This window comes from Galeopterus variegatus, unplaced genomic scaffold (genome assembly GCF_000696425.1).
Source record: "Galeopterus variegatus unplaced genomic scaffold, G_variegatus-3.0.2 Scaffold12951, whole genome shotgun sequence".
Taxonomy (NCBI): Eukaryota; Metazoa; Chordata; class Mammalia; order Dermoptera; family Cynocephalidae; genus Galeopterus; species Galeopterus variegatus.
In genome coordinates, this window is record NW_007739062.1 from 20,918 (window position 1) to 32,761 (window position 11,844).

General features: G+C 34.0%; 1 protein-coding gene across 1 annotated transcript; it reads left to right on the plus strand.

Moving 5' to 3' along the window:
- The first annotated feature begins 9,980 nt into the window (after nt 1–9,980).
- On the plus strand, nt 9,981–11,021 carry LOC103581395 (olfactory receptor 51A7). Its single transcript, XM_008563239.1, has one exon. The coding sequence runs from the start codon at nt 10,016–10,018 to the stop codon at nt 10,961–10,963; it is 948 nt and encodes a 315-aa protein (XP_008561461.1). The 5' UTR covers nt 9,981–10,015; the 3' UTR covers nt 10,964–11,021.
- The last annotated feature ends 823 nt before the right edge of the window (nt 11,022–11,844 follow it).

Genomic DNA, 11,844 nt, shown 5'->3' on the forward strand with positions numbered 1-11,844 from the left:
CGGGAAGTGTCGGTGCTGGGCCATAATAATCATATACATTGTATATTGACAAAATAAAAAATAAAAAAAAAAGAAAAAATAATAATAATAAAAAAAAAAGAAATTAAAACTTAAATGTAAAAAAAAAAAAAATAGTATCTGCTTAGCTAGATCAGAAGGTGAGTTAGATACGGGGTGGCCTGACATTTAACAAGCTGAGAGGGGAGCAAAATGAGAGGGAAGATATTTTTAAAAGAGGGGCAAAAAGAGAGCACCGGGAACTCTTACTGCATGCTAAACATTTTGTTATACTATTTTTTATATTCAAATGTTCCTGCAAAATCAATTTTTCTACATTTTGTGTAAAATTGAAAATATGTATTTATCCATGTAGCTGCATGGCCTTGTTGATAAACAGAAGATAGTATAATAGCAAAATTACCTTGAAGATGAGAAAAAGTTAGCAAAGCCCTAATTAGTCTAAAACATAATAAATCTCCTATTAGCAACAGTTATAATCAACAAGGGTCTGATTATTTTGTTTCTTAAGTACAGTGCCTTATGTAGAAAAAGTATTCAAATATTTTTTAAGCAAATTGATTTTCTTGAGAGAATGTCTTGAATTTTACTACTAGTAAGAATTTAAAGTCAGGGATGCTTTCTCATAGACGATGTCTTAAATTCATTATATACATCATTTTATTTAATTCTCAGAGCATCCCCATGAGGCAGGTACTATTATTAACTCTGTTTTATAAGTTATGAAAGAGTCTTATCTAGTAAAGGATAGGTCTGGAATTCAAACCTAGGTCTGTCTAATTCCCCTGCTGAATGCCAAGTACTACCTTATATTGCTCCTTATATTACTTCCTTTCCAATTGCATGCAACTCATTTGACAAAACTGGGTTGTTCTCTTGCCCTATCCCAAAGTTCTTCTGTTAGTTTGAAACCATGGTGTCATCTCATCTCTCTTCCAAGACTAAAGTCTAGTGGCTAGGATCCTTTATCCATGGACTGACTTCTGGACCTGAGGTGTCTGCCTTCCTATTCTTCGCTTAGGCAGATAATTTACCCTTCAGTCAGAGGAGTTGCCCTATTTCCTAATCCCTATCCCACACATAGTTCTGAATCAGTCTAGCATTTTTTCTAACTGTAAATGAACACGTGTGTGATTTCCGAGAAGAACCATAGGTAGGTGAAGTGAACAGTGTCAGAGTCAAGAGAGAGCTAAAAGCAGATTCAGTGCCTTTCTAATTTTCAGAGCTTCTTCTCTAGATTTAAGTTAAACTCTCCTCTTGTCTATTTCCCAATGCAACCTTTTTTTGTTGTTTTGTTTTTACTTCTAAGCTCCTTCTATATTGAAATTTTGGAGCTTTCACAACAGCCACCCTTCTTCACAGTCCCTTCTGAGTCTTTTTATCCATGACCATTGAATACCTCTTTATTTAGTTCTTTTCTGATTTCTTTCATCAGAGTATTTTAGTTTTCTTCATACACAATTTGTACATATTTTGTTAGATTTATACCTAAGTATCCAAATATTTCTTTTATGGGGTGTTAATGTAAATGGTATTGTGCGTTTAATTTCAAATTCCACTTGTTCATTTCTGGTGTATAGAGAAGCAAAGAACTTTTATATACTTTGTAAGATGCATCCTTGCTAGAATTGCTAATTAGTTCCAGAAATTTTTTGTCTATTTTTTGGATTTTGTGGGGAGAAAATCATGTCATTTGCAAACAGAGGCAATTTTATTTTTTCCTTCCCAGTCAGTATATCTTTTATTTCCTTTTCTTGTTTCATTATATTAATTAGGACTTCCAGGGCAATTTTAAAAGCAATAGTGAGAGGGGATAACTTTGCCATGTTCCTGATCTTAGTGAAAAAGCTTTGAGCTCCTCACTCTTAAATGTGATGTTTGTAATCGGTTTCTTGTAGATTTCCTTTCTCAAGTTGGCGAAATTCCTTTCTATTCTTACTTTACTGAGATAAATGAATATTTTTGTTGCAGTTAGTACTATAAGTTGGCAGTTAATTTCTTTCAACTTTTGTCGAAGTCATTCTGCCATTTCCTGTTATTGATAATTTCTTTTGATAAGTTGTCGGTCAGTCAGTGATATAGTTCCTCTTTTTAAAGCTCCTTTAAAGACTTTTTCTCATATCTTAAGAGCAATCTTATTTGGATGTATTTAAATGTATTTTTATTTATATTTTCCTGCTTGAGGTTTGCAGATTTCTATGAATATGGGAATTAAATATCTTTTTTTTTTTTTTTAGTAAAGTCATTGGCCCTTTATTTTTTAAATATTGCCAAATTCTCATTCTTCCTTCTTCTCCCAAAACTACAACTTTACATACATTAGATTTTTGTTGCTATGTATCTGTGATGGTTAATTTTATGTGTCAACTTGGCTGTGCCAAAGTTTTCTAGATGCTGGATCAAACATTACTCTGGAAGTTTCAATAAAGGTGTATTTGGATGAGATTATTATTTACATTGGTGGAATTTCAGTGAAGTGATTATCCACCATGATGTGAGTGAACCTCATCTAAACATATGAAGGTCTTAGTAGAACACAGACTGACCACCCCCACCCACCCTCAAAAAGAAATTTTAATATCAGACTGCTTTCGAGTTTGTACTTGCAACTCTTGCCTGAGTCTTCAGCCTGTTGGCATACCCCATCAGATTTTGTACTTGCCAAGCCTCCACAATCACATGAGGCAATTTCTAAATATCCATCCATCTATCTGTCTGTCTGTCTATCTATCTATCTATCTATCTATCTATCTATCTATCTATCTATCTATCTATCCTATCTTTCTACATACACGAGGACACTCCAAAAAGCTTGTGGAAAAGTAGAACTGAAAGATAATATGAGTCTTTCATAAACTTTTGGAAGTACCTTCAAGGGTACTAAAACACCAGGACCTCTTTAAGGTAATTTGTATGTTTCATAATTCTACAAATACTACAAGTTTTAAATAACATTCATGTGAGAGCAAGTCTGTTGTACCCTCAAGGGTACTTCAAAAGTTCACAGATAATTTTAATTAAAAAATAATGCACATCTTTCCATGAACTTTTTGAAGACCACACACACACACACACACACACACACACACGTGTGTGTGTATATGTCTGAACAAATTATATATACATATATTATATATACAATATTATATATATGTGCATATATATGCAGATATATGTATGTGTATCCTGTCAATTATGTTTCTCTGTAGACTTGAATAAAGCAATATCCTATGTCTTCACCCACATTTAATTTTTTTTTGTGATTCAATCTGGTAGTTTTAATAGACCCGCCTTCTAATTAACTAAATCCTGTCTTTTATTGTGTCTAATTTGCTGTTTAATCCACTTATTTACACTTAATTAATTTTTAGAATTTTAATTATCTAGTATAATTCCCCATATTTTCAGGTAATTTACTGATTTTTAAATATCTTTTTTAAAGGATATTCTTTTTCATCTTTGTATAATATGCTTTATCATTTTGGATAATGTTTGTTTTTGTTCATATTTTAGCCCTTCTTTTATTTGTAAAATATTTTGAACACAATTTTACACTTTATTAGATAATTCCAATAATTGGAGAACTTGGAGCTAAATCTTACTTTGAGTTATTTTACTGACTGTCACTAATTGTGAGTTTTCCAGTTTATGTGCTTTTAATTTTCAATGCATAAACATTTTGCATGAGTTTGATTTGTGGAAATATGAAAGATATGGGTTGAAGATACATTCTTTAGAAAATAATTTACATTGGTTTCTACTTGTTGCTTTAGATTACTACCAAACCAGGTCCTCTTTAACATAATTTATGTGCTTCATATTTCCACTAGTACTACAAATTATAAATAAAATTCATATGATAGCAAGCCTGTTGTATCAACTTCTGAGAACATTTATTTTCTGCCCATACTCCAGGCTGAATTGCACACATTTTATTTGGTCCCTTCTTTACAAGTTGCTGGATTTGTTTTGTTTGTTTGTTTGTTTGTTTGTTTCATAAGGATATCATATATAACTTATTACTTATGACATACTTCACAGAGCATTGTAATTTCTTAAAAAACTATATATATATTACTATCTCTCCTCTTAGTGTTGACTTAAAATTTATCAGCAATGGATACAGAGAATATTAAATTTTTGAAATATATTGATGCTTACCTTGGAATGTTGGTTTTAGTTATTTTTTTGTTATTGTGTTTTACTCAATATTTATTTGTAAGACTATATGTTATTCCTAAAGGGAATATACATTATGTAAATCTTGGACATTTAAAAAAATTACGTTTCCTACATTTAATTTCCTGCATGTGATTTTGATTCCCCCAAAAGTAGAAACTGAGAAAATAATTTTAGAGCAAGTTGATTATTTGACAGCTGATCTCAAGAACACCCGTAAAGAAATGGAATAGTTGTATAGGGAAAGGAAATTGGCCAGTAAGTGTTATGTTATCAAGCAAGTTACCACTGAATTTTACTTCTTCTGAGTAACTTTGGGAGCCAGCTTAAACATGTGTCAGAGTTATTCCTCCTTAAGGATAAGTAAGCTGGAATATTTATAAAGTTGCATCTAGTAATTATTGCTGAAGGCCGCTACAGGTGGGTTTTAGATCTCCAGAACTTTTTTTTTATTATACATACATGTGGGGTACAACATTGATTTTCAATTATTGTGTACAATGTGTAGTGGTTAGATAACTATAGTTAGCTTATTCATCATTACAACACACAATCATCCTTTGTGTCTGTTGGCCAATTCCTCATTAGTCCCCCCTCCTTACCCCATTCCCCTCCCTTTCCCACCTCTAGTTTTCTAAAAGTTAAATGTATTACTGTGATTGCTGTTTATTCATCATTACAACACACAATCATCCTTTGTGTCTGTTGGCCAATTCCTCATTAGTCCCCACTCCTTACCCCATTCCCCTCCCTTTCCCACCTCTAGTTTTCTAAAAGTTAAATGTATTACTGTGATTGCTGTTTCTCTCTCTCTCTCTCTCTCTCTTTCTTTCTTTCTGTCTCTATTGTTTTTGTTTCTTTATGGATTCAGTTCCTGGTTATGAGTGAGAACATGCAGTATATCTCTTTCTGTATCTGGGTTGTTTCACTTAGAATAATTTTCCCCAGGTTGCAAATGGTAGAATTTTGTTCTTTTTTATGACTGAGTCATATTCCATTGTGCATATATACCACACTTTTGAAATGTTGTGTGTATTCAGGGCCTGCCCGTGAAAGCTGTAACTTAAAGAAATGCAGGTATTGGCAGTTGGAAGTCAAACTGGCTTATAATAAAATGTTAAGTCCCAAGAGGATATGGTGGGTATCAAAAGCATCCACTAGAACATCTCAATGACTTTTTAATAAGTCAATTTGGTTTAGGTAAATTGATCTCACACAGTGAGTGTTTAATCTCATTTATCCTAAGGGAGGCAATTATCTTCTCCATACATGGAAACTGGTGATAAGTAGGCTTACCTCTGCTCATTGTTTTGAATCTGTTTCTTTGAGCCTGATTATGTCTTTTTATGCTATTCTTTTTTTGAGTTGTATCGATTGTCATTCTGTTTATTATTAACGTGAGACTGCATTATTTGGGAAAAACTTTCTCTTTTAACTTAGGAATGTGCTTTTATTAAAGAATACTTAAAATAATTATATATTTATAATTCTATACATATATCTTCTTATTTTACACATACATATATTCTTTTTACTTAAATTATCATCAAATTTTCATATTGCTTTATGGTCTTTAGTAACTATTAGTTTAATTTAAATCACTATAGGACCGATATAAAAATAAGAAAGATATAAACGAAACAAAGAATAGACCTCAAACAGCTTCTAGTGAATGCAATACATAATGTAGGAAGTGTATAATTTTGAGATACCTGGTTAGAAGTCTAACAGGATGTGGCAGATCATGTCTATTTCAATGTTCATCTAATGACATTTGCCAAAAATCGATCACAGAAATAAGTAGAATTACTGGTAAACCATTTTACAGTTTGTAAAGTGCTTTCATAAACATTGATACTTGTATATTACTGTGTCCATTTTGTGAATGATTAAGTTGAGGTGAAAAAAAAATCAAGTAATGTGGCTTAGAATTGCAACTAAGTATTTTGATTATGGACATCCTGTTATTTTAACTATATTTCCCAATCTCTGTGAATGACACCCATCAAGCTTCTTCTATCAATGTGATTTCTAGTGTTCACCACTCCCTTGAGAAGTCTTCCAGTTCTTTTGCCTCATAATTTGTCTCTTGCTCCTGTTGGGGTACCTGAGTACTAGAGTTAATATACCAGGCCCAGGCCCAACCCTTTCAGTGTAGGCTTACTAGAAGATCCCACAGGAGGCTGTTTTTCAGTGACTCCCAGAGGTCTACACTCCTGAGGAAAACAGAAGTAGGTATATTAGATAAAGTGGAGGTCAAGTGGAGAGGTTTTGTTCTTATCTTTCAGGGAGTTACTGAGTGTCTCGCTCTGGTAAGTGCAAGGAGCTAAAAAATCTCTCTGGAAACCTAAAACTAAAGCTTAAACAGCTTATGTCTGAATCAATGACTATGAGGAGGAAGAGGAAGTGGCTTCAGGGTGTGTGCGCCTGTGTGTGTGTGTGTGTGTGTGTGTGTGTGTAAGTGAAGAGTAGTGGGTATGGGCTGAAAGTTAGATAGGAATTTTAAATATCAGGGTGTGTTACTAATATCCTGATATCAGTAGGGTCCCATTTACTTGATAATATGACAAATAAAAGTAAGCTTTATTGTCAATTTAAAAAAAGAAAAAGATTCTCTTTGGCCAGTCTAAGACTTCATGTCTGGAAGAAATGGCTAGGGAAGTTTGAAAGTACAAGTAATTATTAGTAGCTGTATTTACTGATTATCTTCATGATGTTAGGGACTGTATCAGACTGTCTAAAATAACTCTAAGGCAGGTACTGTTATTTACATTTAGCAGAAGAAGGAACACCTGTTTGGCAGCTTAAGCATCTTGCCCAGGTTCTCACACAAGGTAAGGTGCCAACTTGAGGTTTATGTCCAGATATTTGTCCATTAATCTGAGGGCTAATTTCTTACCTTAAAAAATAGAAATTCTAAGATATTTGGGCAAAGCATGATCTATGGACTATCCTCCTTGAAATATTCTCTTCTTTTTGCATCTACTACCTCCCACTCTCCTAGTTTTTCTCTCACTTCTCTGGATATTCCTTTGCAAGATCCTCTCAGAAATCTTGCTGCTGCTCAAAGTTTTATGAGATTTAAATTTTATATTTTGTTTATTTTTCCTGGGTGACCTCATCTACTCTCATGATCTCAGATATCAACTATCATGTCAATATTTTTGAAGTGACAGCTCAGTTGAGCTATTTCTTCTGTAGTTCAGACTCCATGTCCAAATGCATACTCTGTGTGAGAATTAGTTTATCACTGAAAATATGGGTGAGAGGAGAAAGCATTAATATCCCTTGGTTGCTGTACAGAAAAAAGGGAGAAGTTGCTAAGAAGTGATTCTACACGTCTTACATTTCTTCCACTCATATTCATTCTGTGCATATTTGCTTGAGGACCTTTTATGTTCCAGGTATTATGTTTATGACAAATATATGAAGATAAATAAAACCCTATATATGCCTTTTAGAATTTAGCTGTCAGTGTGTAAGATGGTGGTAAAATTGGGTTGGGTGGGATTACGTAAAAACAGTACATTATAAAACAGTGTAGAAACTACCATAATAAAAGATGCACAGTAGAAGCATTTCCGAAAAAGCCAAGTCAATACCCCTCAGAAAAAGAGGAAATGAGAAGAGAATAAGAGTTAAATGCTTTTGGAAATGATAACTTGTCTTACCTTTGGAGAGGAGGGATTAGAATCAAATTTGCTAAGGAGGCATACTCTGACAGATAACATACGAGATGCTTTTTATGACATCTTAGAATCTCCTACCATCTCCAAAATATACAAAGTATACAGAGTATACAAAATGCCCTAGGTATGGCATTAGGCTTACTACCATGGTGAGGAATGAATAAGGCACGGTCAGATTGCTCAGGGCCTTTTTCCAGTGTAGCAGATGCAGTTCCATTTATAAGCTGTCAGATTAGTAATTAGTAGATAAGACCTAGAAAAAGTAAAATATAATGGTCCAGGGCCGCTTGTCATTTATTATGTTTTTCTTACTTATCCTTTAAAGAATCACAAAATACGATATTGATTTGCAACCAAGCTTCAATTTAGAGGAGCCAAATTAATTCCAAGTGTCTCCTATGTCTTCCATTGAAGATTTATAATTTTTTTCTATTGCAATTTAAAGTTTAAAAAATTCTGGAGTGAGGTTAACATGTCTTGTTAGCTCTAGTCTTCCATTAACTCTCCCTTCATCTTTTCCATTTTTGCTATTTTATTATGCAATTTAAATTATTAATTTTGTAATTTTATTTATGTATGCATTTATTTAGGAGGCTTATTAAACATATATGGGATTTATAATGGCTATCTTAGATATGTGTGTTTCTCTGGTATTTATACCAATTATTTAACAATGGGTTGTCCTGAAGCTCAAAAGCATGGTAATAAGTTGCAAGATTGTATATTTTACCTCTGATAGTATAATTTGTGAACTAATTTTTACAGATCCAAAAAATAAAATCAGGATTTAGTTTATTTTGTAGGTAGATTTTTAATGTTTATATTTCAAAGGGATGTTGGGTGATCTGAATTGTTTTCATTTAGTATTTCTTAAACTCAATCATAGAGATAAGAGATAAAATAACTCAATCTAGATAGCCAAGATGAACATGCACATGATGCTACTGTACAGCTTTAAACTATCCCTTGAAATAATAAATTGATAACCTGAAGTGTGACCCACAAGTGTTGAAGCGGTAGATTTTTAATGTTTATATTTCAAAGGGATGTTGGGTGATCTGAATTGTTTTCATTTAGAATTTCTTAAACTCAATCATAGAGATAAGAGATAAAATAACTCAATCTAGATAGCCAAGATGAACATGCACATGATGCTACTTTACAGCTTTAAACTATCCCTTGAAATAATAAATTGATAACCTGAAGTGTGACCCACAAGTGTTGAAGCTAGGAGATATCACATTTAATGTATGACTACATACATGAAGAAATAAGGATATCTAACTCAAGGGGTGTACCCATTGTTTCATTTCTCCCACATGTTCTATGTGAAACTATTATGTAATCAATATTAATATTTACAGATACTTCTTGTGATTTAATGAACTAGATCTGTGCTTGGCACTTCATAAATACATATATACACATCAAAATCTACCAAGATCATATTCATTTTAAGACCTAAAATGAGCTCATATAGGTTAAATAACTTAAAATCAAAGTGACAAATGTGCTTGAAAACAAATTTTTGTGTTCATTTTTATATAGTTGTTGATAGAATACGTATATTTACTCATGTATATATAATGTGCATAATAAGTACCTACCTCATAATTTCAAGACCTAAATTAGTCTATAAATTTACTTTCTGGCATTTAATGTTTACCAAATATTTTCAGTCATCTCTGGTTATTTTCCAGGACTCTCACTTTCGAACTTCCTTCCGTGAAACTCAGGGATCTTGTAAAGCGAGTACGAAGCCTGCTGAAGATTGGATAGAGAAATCAGGGGAAAATATTCCGGTTTTTTTTTTTTTTTTAAACTGATTCAGTCAAAGCAGCTGTAGTTTGATATGTTTTATATATTTGGTTAAAAGTGTTGCAAAACACCAACTTAGGATAAATGGCTCGAAGTGAATTTGCCATGTTGGACAATATGAACAGGTTCAAGGGCTTGTGGTAAATTTTGAAAACTGCAGTTGAGAAATATGCCGAATATGCTTCTGAGCATAGTATATAAAATAACTCCTTATCCCCATAAAACTGAGTTTTACCTGAAGGTATGACTGACTGCCTTTTGTTCCTGTGCTTTCAGATCTGGTTAAAGGAGAGCTCATCTTCCTCTTCATCATGTCTGTTGTCAACAACTCAGAGGTCAAGCTTTTCCTTCTGATTGGGATCCCAGGACTGGAGTATGTGCACATTTGGATCTCCATCCCCATTTGTCTCATGTACCTGGTTGCCATCATGGGCAACTGCACCATCCTTTTTATCATAAAGACAGAGCCCTCACTTCATGCGCCCATGTATTATTTCCTTGCCATGTTGGCTGTCTCTGACATGGGCCTGTCCCTCTCTTCCCTTCCTACTATGCTGAGGATCTTCTTGTTCAATGCCATGGGAATTTCACCCAATGCCTGCTTTGCTCAAGAATTCTTCATCCATGGATTCACTGTCATGGAGTCCTCAGTGCTGCTAATTATGTCTTTGGACCGCTTTCTTGCCATTCACAATCCCCTAAGGTATAGTTCTATCCTCACTAGCAACAGAGTTGCTAAAATGGGAGTGATCTTAGCCATCAGGAGCATTCTCTTAGTGCTTCCATTTCCCTTTACTCTAAAGAGATTAAAATATTGTCAAAAGAATATCCTTTCTCACTCATACTGTCTTCATCAGGATGCTATGAAGCTGTCCTGCTCTGACAACAAGATCAATGTCATCTACGGCTTCTTTGTTGCTCTCTGTACTATGCTGGACTTGGTGTTGATTGTTCTGTCTTATGTGTTGATCTTGAAGACTGTACTTAGCATTGCATCTCTGGCAGAGAGGCTCAGGGCCCTTAACACCTGTGTGTCCCACATCTGTGCAGTGCTCATCTTCTATGTGCCCATAATCACCCTGGCTGCCATGCATCGCTTTGCCAAGCACAAGAGTCCCCTTGTTATAATCCTTATTGCGGATATGTTCTTGTTGGTGCCGCCCCTGATGAACCCCATTGTGTACTGTGTAAAGACTCGGCAAATTCGAGAGAAAGTCTTGGGAAAGTTACCTAACATATGTGGGAAGTTAAGAGCATGAATATTGAGATAATAAATTATCAAATAGTATGTATTTATTGGTACCTATTACCTGTTCAATGCCATGGTGTTCACTATCTAGTAAAGGATGGGGGATGGGGAGATTGAAAAACTATGTGTACAGAATTTATAATATATCTGGGAATATTAAGCAGAATAGGGGAAGTCATCAAGAGATATATGATGTAATTCATAGAGGTTTAATTAAAATTTTAAGAGGAGTTGAAACAAAACACTTATATGATGGAGCAGTTGGATTTGAGTTGTCCTTAAAGAATAAATATAATTTATGCAGATTGAGATTATTATTCAACTGGCATTTATTAAAAAATATATACAATGTGCAATCACTGTACTATCAAAGAAAAGTAAATTAGCAGAGCACCTAGTAGTTACAGAGGATGTTAGTCTGGTTGGAATAGAGAGTGAATTTGGAAAATATCTAGTGATATTTTGGACAGAATCAGTGAACCAGATTTTGGAGAACCTAGAGAAGCTTTGAAAATTCAGAAGATTCCAGGGAGTCAGTTTATTCTCTACAGCAAACACCTAACATGGTGAAACCAATTTTCTGAACGGCATGACTGAAAGCATGAGCAGGATGGGTTGAATTTGGGAGAGGTGAAGAAGTGAGGCGACAGGAGGCAGCTGGAACAATCCTGCTGTGGCGTGAGGACTCTGGCAATGGGCAGAGAGAGAACAAAAGCAGGTAGATTTTGCTGCTGTCCTTTCTGTTGTTATAAAACAAACACGTAATTCAGAGAAAATTCACAGGTTCCACTAAGAGACTAAGAAATAAATGTATACTTTCCATGTTTAGTTTTTTTCTATGATTATACTTTTTCACGTGCCTTTAAAAAAATTCAGCCCCTCTAATATGTT